The 23,402-nt window shown below is 43.4% G+C and overlaps 1 protein-coding gene across 5 annotated transcripts in view; it reads left to right on the top strand.

Annotated features, from left to right (window-relative positions):
- Nucleotides 1-23,402, top strand: part of LOC137369804 (focal adhesion kinase 1) — a 717,355-nt gene that overhangs the window by 547,061 nt on the left and 146,892 nt on the right. For all 5 annotated transcript variants that reach the window (XM_068031302.1, XM_068031301.1, XM_068031300.1 and 2 more), the window contains one exon: nucleotides 21,134-21,234. In XM_068031302.1, coding sequence (XP_067887403.1) covers nucleotides 21,134-21,234 — 101 coding nt within the window. The remainder of the gene's footprint in view (nucleotides 1-21,133; nucleotides 21,235-23,402) is intronic.

Genomic DNA, 23,402 nt, shown 5'->3' with positions numbered 1-23,402 from the left:
CTCCTGCAGCGATGTCCTGGGGCTTAGATGTTTGGCCTTGTTACGACCGAGGTGGGAGAAGTGCACTGTCTTTTCTCGTTTCACTTCTCCACAGGTCACAACATATATTTAAATGTTTACCCAATTACCAATACGGTAAATTATAGACTATACTCTTTATCCCAGAATAAAATACATCAAGCAGTCTCTTTAATAAACAACAAAAATATCAATTTATTATAAAACAAGACATAGCCAATAACAAAGCAAAACATTGACACACAGAGTGAAATATGAAAGTTCCCTTTTACCTTAGCCCCTCACACATGCACACACACACATACCCCGATTAACCAAAAAAATTGAGATTTTCTCTTCACAGCTCTGTTACCAACAAAAAGCAAAAAAAGAATATTTTGGCCAAATACTTGCTAATTCTTGGGAGAAAATGTGGAAAGATGTCAGTTGTCCCTTTATTCTGGCGTCCCAAATACACATAGATAGCTGTCACTGCGATCTTCCTTGAACAGTTCTTTTCAGGCGACGTTGAGGATCAGTTTGGCAGGCTTTCCAGGAGAAATATGGCATCAGGGGTTTCTGACAGGCTTTTCTGGAGCAATGCAGCATCAGATTCTGTATTTCTTACACTTGATTCTCAGGAAGTTCTCAAAGAGATGGAAGAGGGTGACTGCTCTCTTGGCTGGTTTTCTCCTTCAAAACAGTTCACACCTCAACACATTGTCCAAAGTGAAACCAGAAACAATATCTCAAGAGTGAAGCCTCCTGACCCCCTATAAATCTTGACCTGTCACCTCTCTATAAACATCTCCCCAAGTCAAAAAGGCCCTGCTAGGTAGTAATCTGGAAACAGGTGAATTTTCAAATAAGATCTCTCAGTTTTCCTTTCAGTGACCCCAGTGAAAAAACATGGAATCCTTTTCATTTTTCTCAAATAAAACAATGGCCATAATTCTAAGATATGAGTCCTGAAAAAAAACTTAACAAAAAATATAGAAGCACCGTCATAAAGGCTCCACAACCATCTTTTTTAGTACTAGGTATGACGTCAACCAGTGGAGAGTTTCCCCCTCAATTCCCATTGACTTCAATTTTGCGAGGGCTCATCAATGCCATACTTGGTCAAATGCTGCTTTGATGTCAAGGGCAGTTACTCTCACCTCACCTCTTGAATTCAGCTCTTTTGTCCATGTTTGAGCCAAGGCTAGAATGAAGTCTGGGGCCGAGAGCTCTGGAGGAACCCAAACTGAGCATCCGTGAGCAGGTTATAGTTGTGTAAGTGCTGCTTGATAGCACTGTCGATGACCTTCCATCACTTTGCTGATGATGGAGAGTAGACTGATGGGGTGGTAATTGGCTGGATTGGATTTGTCCTGCTTTTTGGAGCTTTCTGGAGCTAACCAGAGAGCAGGCTATACTAGACCCGGTATTGTGCGACGAGATAGGAATGATTAATGACCTCATCGTTAAGGCGCCCCTAGGTAGCAGTGATCATAATATAATTGAATTTCACATTCAGTTTGAGGGAGAGAAGCGTGGGTCCAAGACTAGTCTTTTAAACTTAAATGAGGGCATGAAAGCAGAGCTAGCTAAAGTGAACTGGCAAATCAGGTTAAGGGATAGGTCAATAGAGATGGAGTGGCAGACATTTAAGGGGATATTTCAAAATACACAGAATAGATACATTTCAACGAGAAAGAAAAATTCCAAGGGTGGGACCCACCATCCATGGTTAACAGTTAAAGACAGTATCAAAGTTAAAGAAAAAGCCTATATGCGCAAAGATGGGAGGCAGGTCAGAAGATTGGACAGGATATAAAAAACACCAAAGAATGACTAAAAGATTGATAATGAAGTTGAAATTAGAGTACGAGAGAAAGCTAGCTAGTAATATAAAGACAGATACTAAGAGTTTCTTTAGATATTTAAAAAAGAAAAGAGTTAACAAAGTGAGCTTTGGTCCGATAGAAAGTGAGTCTGGGGAATTTATAATGGATAATAAGGAGATGGCAGATGAATTGAACAGATATTTTGCATCGGTCTTCACTTTTGAGGATACAAGTAACATCCCAGTATTAGCTGTAAGTCAGGTAATGGAAGGGAGCGAGGAGAGTATTACAGCGGCAGAAAGGACGTTTGAGGACTCGTCTACTGAGGTAGTATGGGCCGAGGTTAGAAACAGGAGAGGAGAGGTCACCCTGTTGGGAGTTTTCTATAGACCTCCGAATAGTTCCAGAGATGTAGAGGAAAGGATGGTGAAGATGATTCTTGACAGGAGCGAGAGTAACAGGGTAGTTGTTATGGGGGACTTTAACTTTCTAAATATTGACTGGAAATACTATAGTTCGAGTACTTTAGATGGGTCAGTTTTTGTCCAGTGTGTGCAGGAGGGTTTTCTGACACAGTATGTAGACAGGCCAACCAGGGGCGATGCCACATTGGATTTGGTACTGGGTAATGAACCCGGCCAGGTGTTAGATTTAGATGAAGGTGAGCACTTTGGTGATAGTGGTCACAATTCGGTTAGGTTTACCTTAGCGATGGGCAGGGACAGGTATATACCGCAGGGCAAGAATTATAGCTGGGGGAAAGGAAATTATGATGCAATTAGGCAAGATTTAGGATGCGTAGGATGGGGAAGGAAACTGCAGGGGATGGGCACAATCGAAATGTGGAGCTTATTCAAGGAGCAGCTACTGCGTGTCCTTGATAAGTATGTACCTGTCAGGCAGGGAGGAAGTTGTCGAGCGAGGGAGCCGTGGTTTACTAAAGAAGTTGAAGCGCTTGTCAAGAGGAAGAAGAAGGCTTATGTTAGGATGAGACGTGAAGGCTCAGTTAGGGCGCTTGAAAGTTACAAGCTAGCCAGGAAGGATCTAAAGGGAGAGCTAAGAAGAGCAAGGAGAGGACACGAGAAGTCATTGGAGGATTCTTTTTTTTTCTTTCTTTTGGGCCTCCTTATCTCGAGAGACAATGGATACGCGCCTGGAGGTGGTCAGTGGTTTGTGAAGCAGCGCCTGGAGTGGCTATAAAGGCCAATTCTGGAGTGACAGGCTCTTCCACAGGTGCTGCAGAGAAATTTGTTTGTCAGGGCTGTTGCACAGTTGGCTCTCCCCTTGCGCCTCTGTCTTTTTTCCTGCCAACTACTAAGTCTCTTCGACTCGCCACAATTTAGCCCTGTCTTTATGGCTGCCCGCCAGCTCTGGCGAATGCTGGCAACTGACTCCCACGACTTGTGATCAATGTCACACGATTTCATGTCGCGTTTTCAGACGTCTTTATAGCGGAGACATGGACGGCCGGTGGGTCTGATACCAGTGGCGAGCTCGCTGTACAATGTGTCTTTGGGGATCCTGCCATCTTCCATGCGGCTCACATGGCCAAGCCATCTCAAGCGCCGCTGACTCAGTAGTGTGTATAAGCTGGGGGTGTTGGCCGCTTCAAGGACTTCTGTGTTGGAGATATAGTCCTGCCACCTGATGCCAAGTATTCTCCGAAGGCAGCGAAGATGGAATGAATTGAGACGTCGCTCTTGGCTGGCATACGTTGTCCAGGCCTCGCTGCCGTAGAGCAAGGTACTGAGGACACAGGCCTGATACACTCGGACTTTTGTGTTCCGTGTCAGTGCGCCATTTTCCCACACTCTCTTGGCCAGTCTGGACATAGCAGTGGAAGCTTTACCCATGCGCTTGTTGATTTCTGCATCTAGAGACAGGTTACTGGTGATAGTTGAGCCTAGGTAGGTGAACTCTTGAACCACTTCCAGAGCGTGGTCGCCAATATTGATGGATGGAGCATTTCTGACATCCTGCCCCATGATGTTCGTTTTCTTGAGGCTGATGGTTAAGCCAAATTCATTGCAGGCAGACGCAAACCTGTCGATGAGACTCTGCAGGCACTCTTCAGTGTGAGATGTTAAAGCAGCATCGTCAGCAAAGAGGAGTTCTCTGATGAGGACTTTCCGTACTTTGGACTTCGCTCTTAGACGGGCAAGGTTGAACAACCTGCCCCCTGATCTTGTGTGGAGGAAAATTCCTTCTTCAGAGGATTTGAACGCATGTGAAAGCAGCAGGGAGAAGAAAATCCCAAAAAGTGTGGGTGCGAGAACACAGCCCTGTTTCACACCACTCAGGATAGGAAAGGGCTCTGATGAGGAGCCACCATGTTGAATTGTGCCTTTCATATTGTCATGGAATGAGGTGATGATACTTAGTAGCTTTGGTGGACATCCGATCTTTTCTAGTAGTCTGAAGAGACCACGTCTGCTGACGAGGTCAAAGGCTTTGGTGAGATCAATGAAAGCAATGTAGAGGGGCATCTGTTGTTCACGGCATTTCTCCTGTATCTGACGAAGGGAGAACAGCATGTCAATGGTCGATCTCTCTGCACGAAAGCCACACTGTGCCTCAGGGTAGACGCGCTCGGCCAGCTTCTGGAGCCTGTTCAGAGCGACTCGAGCAAAGACTTTCCCCACTATGCTGAGCAGGGAGATTCCACGGTAGTTGTTGCAGTCACCGCGGTCACCTTTGTTTTTATAGAGGGTGATGATGTTGGCATCGCGCATGTCCTGGGGTACTGCTCCCTCGTCCCAGCACAGGCATAGCAGTTCATGTAGTGCTGAGAGTATAGCAGGCTTGGCACTCTTGATTATTTCAGGGGTAATGCTGTCCTTCCCAGGGGCTTTTCCGCTGGCTAGGGAATCAATGGCATCACTGAGTTCCGATTTGGTTGGCTGTATGTCCAGCTCATCCATGACTGGTAGAGGCTGGGCTGCATTGAGGGCAGTCTCAGTGACAGCATTCTCCCTGGAGTACAGTTCTAGGTAGTGCTCAACCCAGCGGTCCATCTGTTTGCGTTGGTCAGTGATTATGTCCCCCGATTTAGATTTGAGGGGGACGATCTACTTGATGGTTGGCCCAAGAGCTCTCTTCATGCCATCATGCATTCCTCTGATGTTTCCGGTGTCTGAGGCCAGCTGAATATGACTGCATAGGTGTTGCCAGTAGTCGTTTGCGCAACGCCTAGCTGTTCTTTGTGCAGTACTTCTGGCTGCTTTAAGTGCTGCGGATGTTAAATCGCTGGGGGCTTTCTTGTAGTTCAACAGTGCAATGCGCTTAGCGGCTATGACAGGTTCCAGCTCTTCATTATGAGATTGAAACCAGTCTGCATTTCTCTTCGCACTTTTGCCGTAGGTGGTCAAAGCTGACTCATAGATGGCGTCTCTGATGTGGGCCCACTTGGTCTCAGCATCCCCTGTGGGAGTGTTTTGAAGGGCTGTTACAAGTGAATTTAGAAATTTTTGTAACAGCTGTGGGTGAGAAATTCTGCTCGTGTTGATGCGCGGGTGGCCCTTCTGCTTGGAATGATGCAACTTCTTTGGTCTGAGTCTAACCTTGCTGCACACCAAGGAGTGGTCGGTGTCGCAGTCCGCACTGTGGAAGCTGCGTGTGATTTGAACACTGTTTAAGGCGGCTCGCCTTGTGACAATGAGGTCTAGCTGGTGCCAACGACGTGATCTTGGGTGCCTCCATGAAACCTGGTGACAGGGTTTAGTGTGAAAGAACGAGTTGGTGATGCAGAGGTTATGATAGGTACACAACTCAAGCAGGTTAATTTAACACCCCAGAGGCCTAAACAGCAAGTAGAATCCTTGGCAATTTTTGCCAATTGAATCAGTGGATCAGATCAAAGCTCTGCAGTCCTGCTACATGATTAGCAGTGAACAATTAAAACAACAAAAAGGAGGAGGGGGCTCCATGAACATCCCCATCCTCAATGATGGCAGGGCCTAACACGTCAGTGCAAAAGACAAGGCTGAAGAGTTTGCAACTATCTTCAACCAGAAGTGCTGAGTAGATGATCTATCTCAGTCTCTCCTGAGGCCCCCACCATTGCAGAAGCCAGTCTTCAGCCATTTGATTCACTCCATGTGATATCAAGAAACAGCTGAGCACACTGAATGCAGCAAAGGCTGTGAGGCCCGACAACATCCCGGCTGTAGTGCCGAAGACAAGTGTTCCAGAACCAGCCATGCCTCTAGCACAGCTGCAACACTGGAATCTACCCAACAAAACTGAAAATTTCCCAGGTACATCCTGTCCACAGAAAGCAAGATAAATCCAATCTGACCAATTACCGCCCCATCTGTCTATGCTCCATCATCAACAAAGTGATGGAAGGTGTTGTTGACAGTGCCATCAAGTGGCACTTGCTCACCAATACCCTGCTCACCGATGCTCAGTTTGAGTTCTGCCAGGGCCACTCGGCTCCAGACTTCATTGCAACCTTGGTCCAAACATGGACAAAAGAGCTGAATTGCCGAGGTCAGGTGAGAGTGGCTGCCCTTGACACTGAGTGTGGCATCAAGCAGCACCAGGAAAATTGAAGTCTGTGGGAATTGGGGAAAACTAGCTGGAGTCATACCTAGCACAAAGAAGATGGTTGTGATTGTTGGAGCCAATCATCTCAGCCCCAGGACATCAGTGCAGGAGTTCCTCAGGGTAGTATCCGAGGCCCAAACATCTTCAGCTGCTTCATCAATGCCCTTCCCTCCACCATAAAGTCAGAAGTATAAATATAAATACTGTGGCTACAAGACAGGTCAGAGACTGTGAATTCTGCAGCGAGTAACTCACCTCCTAACTCCCCAAAGTCTATCCTGCATCTACCAGGCACAAGTCAAGAGGGTGATGGAATATGCTCCACTTGCCTGGATGTGCGGCTCCAATAACACTCGAAGCTCGCGCCATCCAGGACAAAGCAGCTTGTTTAATGGCATCCCATCTACCACCTTAAACGTTCACTCCTTCCACCACCGGCGCGCAGTGGCAACAGTGTGTCCCACTTACAAACTTCACTGCAGCAACTCACCAAGCCTCTTTCGACAGCACCTTCCAAACCCATGATCTTTAGCACCTGGGAGGGCAAGTACAGCAGACACACGGTAACACAGTAAGTTCCCCTCCAAATCACACATTATCCTGACTTGGAACTATATTGCCATTCCTTCACTGTTGCTGGGTCAAAAACCTTCCTAACAGTACTGTGCATGTGCCTATACCAGTTGGACTGCAGCGGTTTTCAAGGGCAATTAGGGATTGGCAACATATGCTGGCCTTGCCACCGATGCTGACATTCCATGAAAGAATAATAAAAACCCTGCTTGAACATGTGTTTATATGTCAGATAAGGAGAGGATCTGTTTGAGCTTTGATTCCTCACTTGGTTGAATAGCCTACTGAGACTCAGTCACTGTTGAGGCTCACACACGGATAATGACCATTTGGATGAGTTACTGTGGGGTGACTGGAGCCCAATGAACTGTATCTTGGCAAGGAATTAATAACCAGGAAGTGAGGACATGATCAATCCTTTTAAACCTGTCAGTCGTAATGGGCTGACTATGGATGTCACGAGATTTTTCTGTTCCATTCTTCTCTTTGCCAGCAGCATAGCTGTGTACCTATATTTACTCTTTTGTTCAACTTTTCTGGTGTGTGTTTACAGCATTTCACCTTTTGTTCTGCATAGTGGGGTCATTTCTCAGTTAGGACTCATTTCATTATCTTATAATGGGACAGATCTTCAGCCAGTAGGTACATGTGTCCATCATAATCTTCACATCAAAGAGTTCAATAGTGTCATGGTACTGTACAGAGGTCGTGATAAGTTTGATAACTTGTGGGTTTATAATAGAAAATAATTGAAAGCTACCAGGTTGTGGTGAAAACACCGTTGGTTTACGAATGTGCTTCAAGAAAAGGAACCTGCCACGCCTTCCCAGTTTGGCCTACATGTAACATAGGAGCAGGAGTCGGCCATTCAGTCCATCGAGCCTGCTCTGCCATTCAATATGATCATGCCTGATCATCCACTTCAATGCCTTTTTCCCACACTATCCCCATATCCCTTTATGTCATTGGTATTTAGAAATCTGTCAATCTCTGCTTTAAACATACTCAATGACTGAACTTCCACAGGCCTCTGGGGTAGAGAATTCTAAAGATTCACAACCCTCTGAGTAAAGAATTTTCTCCTCATCTCTGTCCTAAGTGGCTTCCCCCTTATTTTGAAATTGTTTCCTCTGGTTCTAGACTCCCCAACCAGGGGAAACATCTTACCTGCATCTACCCTGTTATCCCTTTAAGTATTTTGTAGGTTTCAATGAGATTACCTCTCATTCTTCAAAACTCTAGAGAATACAGGCCCAGTTTCCCCAACCTCTCTTCATAGGACAGTCCCACCATCCTGGGAACAAGTCTGGTGAATCTTCGTTGCATTCCCTCTATGGTAGTAATATCCCTCCTAAGGTAAGGGGACCAAAACTGCACACAGTACTCCAAGTGCGGTTTAACCAAGGTTCTCTACAATTGAAGCAAGACGTCACTGCTCCTGTACTCCAAAATTGAACTCCAGTTCAATTTAAGTGATTGTTTCTTAGTGCTTTCAGGGCAACTGGGAATGGGCAATTAATGCTGCCTTGCCAGATGAATGCACATCCCAAAAAGGTATTAAGGTAGACCAGTCCTCCTCAATTGATGTTGGTTACTCTATCTTTGCAGTCCTCACATAAGATTCCTTTTGTGCAGCTATGATCTGTGCCTTGTTAGGATTTTCCTAGAGGGATCAATCTAGACCAAAGAGAATGGATGAAGTAGCAGGCTACAGCTCCAAGTATACATTTCTGCCTATAACCCTGAAAATTGTTTTAGCAATTGACAGGCCATTCATAAGGCATATAGGACTTGCTTTTGGTAAACCTTCCAAGCCATTGAATATTACTGCAAACCAGTCTTGGTGTCTTGAAAGTAAAAAAATATAAACTTGTCTTTCAGAACAGCCTAAAGGATGAACTAGCAAAGTATTATGGGAATTGTTCAAAATGTTCAGTTGTTAATCAGGTCTAGTAAGTACACAAGGAAGTGGGGCAGGGCTGCTAACTGCCTACAAGAGTGTGTATAAGAATTTGTATCAGGAACAACAAATGAAAACCTTGCTGCTTTAAATAATATAAATTGCATAAACAACAACTTCTTATATATACATTTTTCCTGCAGTAAAGTAGATTAGGAAGCAGTTTGATGAGATATACATGAAAGACGAGTTGGGTGAGCAAGCCAGCGTACAGGCTGGCAAATAACCTGGGCAGGTAGGTGAAAACTGGAAAATATTCAAAGCTATATACTCCTACTTCCAACATCTCCCCCAACCCCTTCTCTGAGGCTATGGTGCTCTCACACACTTCAACACCAATACCTTTGACCTGGCAGCAGCCTCTTCCTCGGTCCATTTTGGTCTGATCTCAAGTTCCTCCTGTATTTCTCAACTACCCATGTTATAGCACCTTCCTGAGAGGTATATACACTCCAAACTATTACCTTTTGTCTCTCATCTTTGTACATATCCTCAGCCTTAGAAAGGTAACAATATTTTAATAGGTTAAATATTACATATCACTGTTATTGGAGAATATCATTTGCTCCAACTCATTATTAAGAAAGCCGTAGGTGATGAATTTTTTTTTATCTATTTATCTGGAACTTCCTGCCTTGCAAATGTCAATAACATTTCTTGTGGCACATTACTTCATTGAGCTACTTGACAATAGTTCTCCTCAAAATTTAATTTGTTGTGTTAACTATTATGGCTGTTTCTTTCAAGATTAGAGGAACAGTTTGTTACAATAAGTGGTTTGGAATACCATCTGACTCAGCTACCTAACTCCATTTTGTTTTCACCCTAATGTGAAGTTCAAACTAACACTGGTGAAGAAGCTGTAAGAGTTGGGATTTTAAGCCAGTGACTGAGCATAGTGGAAGTATTATTTAAAAGCTAGCCAGGCAAAATGTTATGGAGCAAGTCTGCTCTTTAACAAGACTGTTGAAAATCTTATGGCTCCTTTTTAACTATAAGGCTGCTTTTCATGTCTTTGTAGCAGAGATGTGGTAACAGAAAAGAATCATGCAATCTTACACGGCTTGCTTTTTCCTTCCCTTCAGTTATGTGTTTTTTTTTTGACTGGGAGCAGCAGCATGCTTCTGGTTTCTAAACAAAAACTGCTTTCAACGAAGCTGAAGTCTGTAAAATATACAGACGGAAATATGTTGTGGCGAGCCTAAAATTATAATGGAGAACACAGCCATTCAAGTACTGATGCCAGATATTATTCTGAGCCTCAGAAGTCCGCAATGAATTATGTCTGACAAGGTAATAATATTTTCCATGTGAAGCTTTTGCAGAAATAACTTTCTATATGTGAGAGAAGTTTTGATCAGGATGAGGTGGGGAGGGTTGAGATGAAACTTTATTTTATGTGCGTGTCACTGGCAAGGCATGCATTGATTGCCCATCCCTCCTTTCCCCAGCCCCTCCTCTACTGCCCCCAAAATCCTGTTTCCTGGCAATTTTACAGTCCTCCTTCTGATATGTGTTTTCTCTCATCTTTTCTAAACTCCTTGTTGCTTTTTGCCTTCATTTCTGATCATCCTTTTAGCTTTTCCTTTCTCCTACCATAGTCACTTAAATTCTCTGGCACAGCTTTAGTTAATCTTCCAGCGAGGACCTTAGTTCTAGACTTGTTCAGGCTGCCCCCAGTCAAGGAAACACATCACTGAAGAGAAGGGAAAAGCAAGCCTTGTTCAGGCGAAACCTGCACTTTTTCATAGGCTACTTTTGTCCCAAAACTGGTTCCAATTTCCGAGGAATCTGAACCCTTCACTCATGCACCATCTCTCTAGCTATCCATTTAGTACCACCAGGAATAATCCTTGGGTTACTATCATACAGTCATAGAGGTATACAGCACAAACAGGCCCTTCGGCCCATCATGTCTTTGCCGGCCATCAAACACCTATCTAATATAATCCCATTTTCCAGCACTTGGCCCATAGCCTTGTATGTTATGGTATTTCAAATACTTATCTAAATACTTCTTAAATGTTGTGAGGGTTCCTGCCTCTACCACCTCTTCAGGCAGTGCATTCCAGATTCCAACCACCCTCTGAGTGAAAAATTTTTTCCTCAATCCCCTTCAAACCTCCTGCCCCTTACCTTAAATCTATGCCCCCTGGTTATTGACCCCTCCGCTAACAGAAAAAGTTTCTTCCTATCTAACCTATCAATGCCCCTCATAATTTTATATACCTCAATCATGTCCCCCCTCAGCCTTCTCTGCTCTAAAGAATACAACCCTAGCCTTTTCAGTCTCTCTTCATAGCTGAAATGCTCCAGCCCAGGCAACATCCTGGTGAATCTCCTCTGCACCCTCTCCAGTGCAATCACATCCTTCCTATAGTGTGGTGCCCAGAACTGTACACAGTACTCCAGCTGTGGCCAAACAGCTCCATCATAATCTCCCTGCTCTTGTATTCTATGCCTCGGCTAATAAAGGCAAGTATCCCATATGCCTTCCTAACCACCTTATCTACCTGTGCTGCTGCCTTCAATGATCTACGGACAAGTACAACAAGGTCCTCTGACCCTCTGTATATCCTAGGGTCCTACCATCCATTGTATATTCCCTTGCCTTGTTAGTCCTCCCAAAATGCATCACCTCACACTTCTCAGGATTAAATTCCGTTTGCCACTGCTCCGTCCATCCTACCAGTCCATCTATATCGTCCTGTAATCTAAGGCTTTCCTCCTCACTACTTACAACACCACCAATTTTTGTGTCATCTGCAAACTTACTGATCATACCTACGATATTCACGTCTAAATCATTAATGTACACTACAAACAGCAAGGGTCCCAGCACCGATCGCTGCGGTACACTACTGGTCACAGGCTTGCACTCGCAAAAACAACCCTCAACCATCACCCTCTGCCTCTTCCCACTGAGCCAAGTTTGGATTCAATTTGCCAAATTGCTCTGGATCCCATGGGCTCTTAACTTCTTAACAATCTCCCATGCAGGACCTTATCAAAAGCCTTACTGAAGTCCATGTAGACTACATCAAATGCTTTACCCTCATCTACACATCTAGTCGCCGCCTCGAAAAATTCAATCAAGTTAATTAGGCACGATCTCCCCCTGATAAAGCCATGCTGACTATCCCTGATTAATCCCTGCCTCTCCACGTGGAAATTAATCCTGTCCCTCAGAATCTTTTCCAATAGTTTCCCTACCACTGTTGTTATACTCACCGGCCTGTAATTACCTGGTTTATCCCTGCCACCCTTCTTGAATAATACCACATTCGCTGTCCTCCAGTCCTCTGGTACCTCTCCTGTGGCCAGAGAGGATTTGAAAATTTGTGTCAGAGCCCCTGCTACCTCCTCCCTTGCCTCACGTAACAGCCTGGGATACATCTCATCTGCGCCTGGGGATTTATCCACTTTTAAGCCTGCTAAAACAGCTAATACTTCCTTTCAATGCTAATATGTTCAAATATATCACAATCCCCCTCTCTGATCTCTGCAACTACATCATCCTTCTCCATAGTGAACACAGATGAAAAGTAATCATTTAAAACCTCACCTATGTCTTCCGGCTCCACATGCAGATTGCCACTTTGGTCCGTAATGGGCCCTACTCTTTCCCTGGTTATCCTCTTGCCCTTAATATATTTATAAAACGCCTTAGGATTTTCCTTTATCTTGCCCGCCAGTGTTTTTTCATGTCCCCACTTAGCTCTCCTAATTATTTTTTTAAGTACCCCCCTACACTTTCTATACTCCTCTAGTGCCTCCACTGTTTTCAGCGCTCTGAATCTGCCATAAGCCTCCCTTTTTTTCCTGATCCAATCCTCTATTTCCCTTGACATCCAAGGTTCCTTGGACTTGTCGGTCCTACCCTTCACCTTAACGGGTACACGTTGGCTCTGAACTCTCACTATTTCCTCTTTGAATGACTCCCACTGGTCTGATGTAGACTTTCCTACAAGTAGCTTGCTCCCAATCCACTTTGGCCAGATCCTGTTTTATCATATTGAAATCGACCTTCCCCCAATTCAGTACCTTTATTTCCAGTCCATCTTTGTCCTTTTCCATAACTACCTTAAATCTTACAGTTATGGTTGTTATCCCCGAAATGCCCCCCCCCCCCACTGACACTTCTACCACTTGTCCGGCTTCATTCCCTAGGATTAGGTCCAGTGCTGCCCCTTCTCTTGTAGGACTTTCTACGTACTGACTCAAAAAGCTCTCCTGTATGCATTTTAAGAATTCTGCCCCCTTTAAGCCTTTTGTAGTAGGACTATCCCAGTTGATATTGGGAAGTTGAAATCCCTTACCATTATTACCCTATTATTTTTACACCTCTCTGAGATTTCCTTACATATCTGCTCCTCTATCTCTCCCTGACTGTTTGGAGGCCTGCAGTACACTCCCATCCATGTGATTGCCCCCCTTTTGTTCTTAAGTTCTACCCATATGGCCTCATTTGAGGAACCTTCTAAGATATCATCCCTCCTTACTGCAGTAATTGACTCCTTGATCAACAGTGCAATGCCACCTCCTCTTTTACCCCCTCCCCGGTCTCACCTGTAAATTCTATACCCTGGAATATTGAGCTGCCAGTCCTGCCCCTCCCTCAACCATATCTCTGTGATAGCAATAATGTCATAATCCCATGTGCTAATCATCGCCCTCAATTCATCTGCCTTACTAGTAAGACTCCTTGTGTTAAAATAGATGCAATCCAGCCTTGCATTTTTCACTTGTACCTTAACAGGTCTATATTTGCTCTGCCTTCCAGACTGACTCAGCTTCTCTTTTATATTTGACTATGCATCACCCCCTACTGTACCTCTACTCTGTATCCCATCCCCCTGCCAAATGAGTTTACACCACGCCCCCCACCCACCAACAGCACTAGCAAACCTCCCAGCAAGGATGTTGGTCCCGTTCTGGTTCAGGTGCAACCCATCCAACTTGTTCAGGTCCCACCTTTGCAAGAAACAGACCCAGTGATCCAGGAGACTAAAGCCCTCCCTCCTGCACCATCTCCTCAGCCACGCATTCATCTGCTCTCTCCTCCTATTCCTATACCCACTAGCACATGGCACTGGGAGTAATCCAGAGGTTACAACCTTTGAGGGACTCTGCTACCTAGCTCCTAAATTCTTGTTGCAGGATCTCATCCCTCTTTCTACCTATGCCGTTGGCACCAATGTGTACCACGAACTCTGACTGTTCACACTGCCCCTTCAGAATGTCCTGCAGCCACTCCGTGACATCCTTGACCCTAGCACCAGGGAGGCAACATACCATCTTGGAGTCTCGTTTGCGGCCACAGAAACTTCTATCTGTACCCCTTACGATAGAATTCCCTATCACTGTAGCTCTTCCACTCCTTTTCCCCCCTCCTGTGCGGCTGAGCCACCCGTGGTGCCACAGACTTGGCTCTTGCTGCATTCCCCTGAGAAGCTATCTCCCCCAAAAGTATCCAAAGTGGAAAATCTGTTAGATAGGGAGATGGACTCAGGAGACTCCTGCACTACCTGCCTAGTTCTTCTACTCTTCCTGGCAGTCACCCATTCCCTTTCTGCCTGAGCAGTCTTAACTGCAGTGTGACCACGTCCCTGTACATGCTATCCACGATGATCTCAGACTCACGGATGCTCCACAGTGTCTCCAGCCACCGCTCCAGATCCGAAACGCGGATTTCGAGTAGCTGCAGCTGGAGACACTTCCTGCACACGTGTTCGCCCTGGACACTGGAAGTGTCCCTGACTTCCCACATTGCACATGAGGAGCACTGCACATTGCCGAGCTGCCCTGTCATGATTTACCCTTAATTTATCTCCTGAAGTTACCCAAAAATTAGGTGATTTACACTAGGGACCTTGATTCCCTAAAAAAAAAACACTGCCTACTATATAAAAAAAAAACTGTCGACCTTTCTCTTTGCTTTTTGTTACTTACCCAGCTATTTAGAGCTATTCCCTAACAGTGGTTACTCACCAACCAATCACCTTGTAGCTTTCCTGTGACGTCACTGCTCACTTTGTTTTCAAACATATCCTACATATCATTCTCTTTAATCTAGCTCCTAATTGCCGAAACTTTCTTCGCAAGATCACAAACTTATTTCTTCTTCTGCCGTTGATTCCAACATGAACCTTTGGCTGTACCTCTTCACCTTCCAAAATCTCTTGTACCTGCTGCATAATCTTTATCCTGGCACCCGAGAGGCAACATTCATAAACAAGCAATTAGCAAAGCAAATTTTATGTTAACCTTTATTGCAAAGGAATTGGAGTATATGAGTAAAGAAGTTTTACTGCAATTATATAAGACCTAGGAGTATTGTGTATAGTTTGTTCTCCTTACCTAAGAAGGATCTACTGCCTCAGAGGGAATGCAACAGTGATTCACTAGACTGGTTCCTAGGATGAGGGGGTTGTCCTTTGATAGATTGAGTAGACTAGGCCTCTATGCTCTGGAGTTCGGAATTTTTTTTATTCTTTCATGGGATGTGAGTGTCGCTGGCAAGTTGAACATTTGTTCCCCATCCCTAATTGCCCTTGAGAAGTTAGTTGTTAGTCACCTTCTTGAATCGTTGCAGTCGAATGAGAGGGGATCTCATTAAAACATATAAAATTTTTAAGGCTGCATTTGCTGACAATGCAACCACTAGGTTGGGCTGCAGTGGCACATGCGCAAATGCAGCCTCTGCCACTAAAACGTCACAGTCTGTGACGTCAGACAGCTGCCAGGACTAAAGATGACGCTGCTCAAATAATCACACAAAGGCAACCTAAACACATGGCAGCAGACAATGGCTGGAGGGAGATAGCAAGCAGGGCGGGGGAGTGGGGGGTGGGGTGGCGGGGAGCGAGCGAGTAGGCCGGGAGGGGCGGGGAGGGGGAGAGGGCACCCGTCACCACCAAGGTCTTCGGCCGCGCTGTCTCCGCTTCCCCCAACCCCACTCTCTCCCCGCTTCCCCCATCCCCGCTCTCTGCCCGCGTCATCTGTTGTCATCTGCACATGTGCCAGCCAGTCCTGGCAATGTGGAATGCAGTGCATGCGTAGAGAGTAGGAGCCAATCTGCACATGTGCGCAGATTGGCGCAGTCTGATGACGTCAGCTGCCGGCTGCGTTGTCAATAATCACTTTGAATTCTTAAGGGGCTTGACAGGGTTGATGCTGGGAGGATGTTTCCCCTGGCTGCGGAGTCTAGAACTAGGTTGGCGTCACAGTTTTAAAATATGGTGTCAACCATTTAGGACTGAGTTGAGGAGAAATTTCTTCACCCAAATGGTTGTGAATCTTTGAAATTTTGTACCTGAGGGGGCTGTGGCTGCTCAGTCATTAAGTATATTCATGATAGAGATGATAGCTACTTGGATTCTAAGGGAATCGAAGGATAATGGGGTAGTGTGGCACAGCGGAGTTGAGGTAGAAGATCAGCCATGATCTTAGTGAATAGCAGAACAATCGAAGGGCTTAATGGCCTTCTCCCGCTCCTATTTCTTAGGTTATGTTCTCTTAGTGTCCTGGCCAACATTTACCCTCAACCAGCATGTAAAACAGATGATCTGGTCATTTATTTCATTCCTGTTTGAGGGAGCTTCCTGTGAGTAAATTAGCTGCCACGTATCCTGCATTGCAACATTGACTACACTTCCAAAGTACTTGATCGATTGTAAAGTGTTTTGGGATATCCTGAGGTCATTAAAGGCACTAAATAAATGTAAGTCTTTTTCTTTCAAGCAATTGGAGATACTTTCTGTATATTTGATCATCCAGCTCACCATGCAGGCATCACATATTGTGGACTTCAGCTGCCCCACTCGAAACTCAATACTTCAGCTCTTAAAGGTTTAACAAGAACCAACAGAACTTAGTGATTTAACTCCTCACATATAGTTTCTAATAGATTTAGTTTATATAATACGCAGCTAATTTACAATATAATATTGGGACCTATCTTGAAGGGGAATCTGAACTTTTCAAAAAACAAAATAAAAAAAAATTAGTCTCAGTTCCGGCTATGTACAGTGTCACAGATGAAATTCGAATCCAAACAGCTAAGATTTTTTTAAATCAGTCGGTCCCCTCCCCCCTCCTACAAATACCTTTGCTAAATGCATATTATAAAAAAAAAGAGTACCTTAAATGTTGCTATAAAATTTGACATCATCTAATGAACCATCCTAGCCTGGATATGAACGAGAAGTGGCTTAACACCTTCCACCAAAGATGTATACTCTGCACTTCAAAGATGACTGCATAAATTCAGCTTTATTTAGTGAGCTGCTTATTATGTTTCTTCAAATGGTTTTTGTCTCTGATATTGCTCTCTGTGATGCTGCTGTGTCTCGCACTGCTCACACAGGTGATGTTTCCTTTTTTTCTCTTTATCTTTCTCTCCCTTCATGCAAATTGTCTGCTGCATTTCCTACTTTACAACAGTGACTACACTTCAAAAGTATTTCTTTGATTGTAAAGTGCTTTGGAACGTCCTGAGGTCGTGAAAGGTGTTATATAATTACAAGACTTTTCTTTCTCTCTCATCTGTCAGAGATCAGTAGACATACAGTCAGTAACCTGGGACATTGCAGGGCGCATTGCACTGCCTTCCTCTTCCTTAAGTATGCATTAGGTAATGAGCAAACTGAAGTTTTTTTATTCACTCCAGGATGTGGACGTCGCCATCACTTATTGTCCATCCTTAATTGCCTTGAAACGATGGTGGTAATCCACCTTCTTGAACTGCTGCAGCCTGTGTGGTAAAGGTGCTCCCACAATGCTTGTTGAGTGCAGAGTTCCAGGATTTTGGCCTTGCAACAATGCAAAAAGGCCAATGTCTGTCCGTTGGGATGACTTGTGACTTGGAGCAGAGCTTGGAGGTGATGGAGTTTCCATACACCTGCTGCCCTTGTCCTTATAGCTGTGGAGGTCATGCGTTTAGGAGATGCTGCTTTAGACGATTTGACAAGTTGCTACAGTGAGTTCACACTGCTGCAGTGATACTTCGATAACAGGAGGGAGTGGATGTTTAGGTTAGTGTATGGGGTATTGCTCAAGAGAGCTACTTTGTCCTGGATGGTTTTGAGGCTCTAGAGTGTTGTTTGAGCTTTACCCATCCAGGCAAACGGAGAGTATTTTATCATACTCCTGACTTGATCCTTGTAACTGTTCAAGTTACTTTGGAGAGTCAGGAGGTGAGCCACTAGCCACACAATACACAGCCTGTCACCTGCGCTAGTGGTCATTGTATTAATCTGGCTAGTCCAGTTTAGTTCTTGGTTAATAGTGACGCCCAAGATGTTAATGCTGGATGACTTGCCATTGAATGTCATCGGGAGGTGATTATGTTCATTCTTGTTGAAAATGTTCATTGCCTGACACTTGAGGCATGAGCAGCAATTGCCACTTATCGGCCTGAGACTGGATGTTGTTCCAGTCTTGCTGTATGTGGGCATGGACTGCTTCACTATGTTACGACCGAGGCGGGAGCAACGCACTGTCAATTCAGTCCTGTCACTCCACAGGTCGCAGAACATTATAAAAGTTTTCCCACCCAACCGGAAAACAGACAAATTAAACACTCTAGTAACCCCCTGGAGTAAAACAGACCAAACCAAGTATCTTTAGACCACAACTAATTAACTATTTATCAAAAAAAAACTAAATCTTAAACACTATTAAGATAAACCTATGTCTAAAGACCTTATAACTTCTTATTTTAATTTAACTCCTCCATTCACACAAATACATTCAAAAATCACGGTAAACCGGTTTCTAAAGTGGTGGTTTTAAAGAATTACCTGTTTCTTAAGAATAAATAAATAAATCTTTGTGGGTTACGTTCCTGATGGATGAGATATTCTAATGTGAAAATAGTCAGATGCTACTCGAAGTTTTCACTTGGATTTGATGAAATGGCCTGTTCTTAATAGGCACTCAAAATATTTCGGCTGCAGTAGGCATCAACAGTTCCTTCAACGATGAGCACAGCAAGAGGTCAGCTTGAATTTCAAAACTGACCATACCTCAGTTGAAATTTTACTTCGAATTCCAGCAAACTCAATCAGTCAAGTGCGATTCCATATGAAGCAAATACTTCCTGGCTTGGAAGTGAAGAAAAGGAGTTTTACTACCTTCAGCAATACAGACGGTCTCTTGAAAAAAAGGCTCTTTTTTTCCCTTAGGCAATCAAGCCGGCCCATAGCTCCCTGTAGAATTTTTGCTGAGAGAAAATAGACAGCTCTTCAGTAGCATGCTTCGCTGGAGAGTCTCTTAAAACAAATTGGTTCAGACCGTTTTTTGCCAGTCAAATCGAAACATTATACCATGTAACCTCTCTCTCCAGCTGTGGCCTAGGGTAACAAATGCAGTTGGCACACTGTGCCTCAGAAATCCAAAAACTTCTCCCTGTCTTAAAGGTACACTGTTTTTAACAGAGTCTTAAAGGCACACACTGTTTTTAATCTGAGGAGAAAATAAATACAAGTTTGTGACAACTATGAGGAATTGCGATTGGAATTGAACACTACAATGGTCAGTTAGGAGCTCCACTTCTGACCTTATGGTGGAGGGAAGACCATTGATGAAGCAGCTGAAAATAGTTGGGGCTTAGATGCTGCCCTGAGAGTTGGTACAATCTCACTTCTGAATCAAATGTCCCAATCTCGCATTTGAGAACATAATCTAAGTCAACTCTTAAGTATTAAGTACTACAGTGTTGCTGTTAGATCTTTCTTATGAGACATTAACCAGAGTGAATGTAAAAACACTATCTAAAGAAGGATGTCCTGGCCAACATTCCTCTTCAGCTACTAAAAATGGATCAATTCCTTATTCTTGTGTGCTGTTGCTGGGGCCTTGCTGTGTACAATTTGGCTGCCATATTTGTCTGTGTAAGTTAATGCATTTCAAAAATTGTGATCTGCTTTGGGATATCCTGAAGATGTGATAGGATGTTTTATAATGGCAAGTTTTTTTGCGCAGAGCAGGGTTTTAGATTTACACTTTGCTATCCACATTATCACACCACATTGGCTATAATTAGTACTGTTTAATAATGCTAAAGAGAACAAATATTTAATTTCCTACCATTGAAAATGCCTTTCCTCAGACATCCATTGTTGCCCACATCCTTGTCTTTAGCGTACTCTTAGAAGCAGAAATGAGTTGACCACATTGTCCAGTTTCACCCACTGTCCCCATTGGGAGATGCTGCGCCTTCTGTTTGGCATTTGAATCTGTGTTCAACCACTCCATGCCACTGAACGGACGTGGTATTATTGACCTATATTTTGGGAACAGTTACATCAACAGTTATCACTTCATGATTAAATCAGATTTTATACCATCAGTCCTAGAGTACTAGCTTGTAGAGGTGCATTGATACGATAGTAGGGATGGTGTCACTTCACAGGAATTTTGTTTTGACTTTGTAATTCAGCTGCTAACAATTGTTTACAAAAAAAAATTGCTTAGAATTTTTTTGGCCATCAAATAAATTCCTCCTAGTTTGGCCAAGTTTTTGTGCTGAAAAAGTTATACAGCTGTCTGTTTAAATTAATTTCACTGACTTTAGGATTGCATTGCTATTTGCATTTGTATTTAGTAATCATTCTCACATTTTGACATTTGGTGTGCTATTCATGCAGGGGTCCTCTTTATAGTTAAGTTTTGAGCTGTCTGTTTAGGCATACAATAGTAACCTAGGGTGATTCAAATGGTGTCTTTTTCCCCCCTGCTCTTTAGAGAATAGTATGGATTCTGGCAAATGTTTCTGATAGCTCAGCTGAATATAGAAATTGATAATGACAAGAATTGTGTTGGGGAGAACTAATATTCTACCACAATAAAGTACAGCATTTGACATAGACTTATTGATATAGACTTTAACTGGTTAATTTTTAGCCTGTTTCTTGAGGTGAAATCAGGAATCTGGAACACTCTCCTTGAAAAGCCTAAAAATGTTGGGTCAGTTGAATCTTTCAAGACAGAGATCGATTAAGTTTTGTTAGCTAAGGGTTTCAAGGGACATAGTGCAAAGGCAGGTAAATGCAATTGAAATACACATCAGCCTTAATCTAATTGATTGACAGAACTGGCTTGAGGGGCAGAATGGCCTAGTCCTGTTCTTATGTTCCTACTATAGTTTTGGCCTTCCTCTTTTATTCAGTTAATAAACATGTTATCACTAAAGAATAACAGATACTTATTTCCTTTCTTAAAGTGACGATGCGGCAGTTTGATCACCCTCATATAGTGAAGCTGATTGGCGTAATTACAGAAAATCCGGTCTGGATAATTATGGAACTATGTACCTTTGGAGAGGTATGATTGTATGCACTGGCAAATGTAATCAGGAACATGTGAATACTATGAAAGGTCTATTTGTTTTTTTTTAAACATAGAATGACATGGGTTAGTTCAGGATTGCCAACACACATTTATTAAAAAGCAAGATATGCCTGACAAGCTTGAGTTCTTGAAGAACTAGTGGAAAAATATTCAGTGGATGATGTGTACATAAGTTTTCAAATGGCATTTAATAAGGTGCCACAAAGGCGATTAAAGAATTTGGATATTCATCTACCACCATTTCTGGTAGGATATTCCATATCCTAACAACCCTCCGTGTATGTAAAAAAAAAACTTTCCCTTCATTCTTTTGATAGTGATCTTAAATTTGCGCCCTCTATTTACTGACTCTCCAATGAATAGGAATGTTTTTTTCACAATTTGCTTTATCAAAACCTAAAAACATTTGAACACTTCTGTTAGCTCTTCTCTTAACATCCTTTGTTCTAATGAAAAGACCACAGTTTCTCTTGTCTCTCATAAATAAAATCTCTCATCCTTGGCATCATCTTAGTGATTTTTTTTCTGCACCCCCACTCCATGACCATCACATCCTTCTTGAAGTAAGACTTCCAAAATTGGACGCACTATCCCAACTGCAGCATAACCAATGATTTATTGTTTAATATTCATTATTTTCCTTCAGACGTATGTTCAGTAATTTAATTTGACCAGCAGCTTCCAGATCATCAAATGAGTCTGTATGGATTGAACTAAAGAGAAGAAAAAAGGGCAATCACAGTGCTGGCAATGTACCATGGATCGCCAAACAGTCTGAAGAAGATATGAGAGCAAATCATGGACAAATGCGAGTTAATTAAGGAAAACCAGCATGGATTTCTTAAGGGAAAATCATGTTTAACTAACTTCCTGGAGTTTTTTGAGGAGGTAACAGAGAGGATTGATGAGGGCAATGCTGTTGTTGTGGTATACATGGACTTTCAAAAGGCGTTTGATACAGCACCACACAACAGACTTGTGAACAAATTTATAGCTCATGGGATAAAAGGGACAGTAGCAACATGGATACGAAATTGGCTGATTGAGAAACAAAGAGTAGTGGTTAATGGATGTTTTTCGGGCTGGAGGAAGGTTTGTAGTGGAGTTCCCCAGGGATCAGTGTTGGGACCCTTGCTTTTCCTGCTGTATATTAATGACCTAGACCTTGGTGTAGAGGGCACAATTTCAAAGTTTTCAGATGATATGAAACTTGGAAGCATTGTGAACTGTGAGGAAGATAGTGTAGAATTTCAGAAGGACATAGACAAGTTGGCGGAATGGGCAGCCAGGTTGCAGATGAAGTTCAATGCAGAGAAATGTGAGGTGATTTATTTTGGTAGGAAGAACATGGAGAGGCAATATAAAATAAAGAGTATAATTCTAAATGGGGTGCAGGAGCAGAGGGACCATGGTGTATATGTGCATAAGTCATTAAAGGTGGCAGGACAGGTTGAGAGAGCAGTTAATAAAGCATACAGTATCCTGGGCTTTATTAATACGGGCATAGAATACAAAAGCAAGGAAGTTATGTTGAACTTGTATAAGATACTAGTTCGTCCTCAGCTGGAGTATTGTGTCCAATTCTGGGCACAGCACTTTAGGAAAGACGTGAGGGCGTTGGAGAGAGTACAAAAGAGATTCACGAGAATGGTTCCAGGGATGAGGAATTTCAGTTATGAAGATAGATTGGAGAAGTTAGGACTGTTTTCCTTGGAGGAGAGAAGGCTGAGAGGTGATTTGATAGAGGTATTCAAAATCATGAGGGGTATGGACAGAGTAGACAGAGAGAAACTGTTCCCACTCGTGAAAGGATCAAGAATGAGAGGGCACAGATTTTAAAGTATTTGGTAAGAGAAGCAAAGCTGACATAAGGAAATCTTTTTCACGCAGCGAGTGGAATGCGCTGCCTGATAGTGTGGTGGAGGCAGGTTCGATTGAAGCATTCAAAAGGGAATTAGACAATTATATGAAAAGGAAGAATGTGCAGGGTTATGGGGAGAAGGCAAGGGAATGGGACTGACAGAATTGCTCTTTCAGAGAGCCAGTGCAGACATGATGGGCCAAATGGCCTCCTTTGCGCTGTAAGAACAATTCTGTGAAATTTATAGGTAAATTCTGTCAAATGCAAAAACATTAAGGTA

Source organism: Heterodontus francisci, chromosome 5, assembly GCF_036365525.1.
Source record: "Heterodontus francisci isolate sHetFra1 chromosome 5, sHetFra1.hap1, whole genome shotgun sequence".
Lineage (NCBI taxonomy): Eukaryota > Metazoa > Chordata > Chondrichthyes > Heterodontiformes > Heterodontidae > Heterodontus > Heterodontus francisci.
Note: the sequence above shows the minus strand (reverse complement) of the source record. Positions and strands in the feature narration are given on the sequence as shown.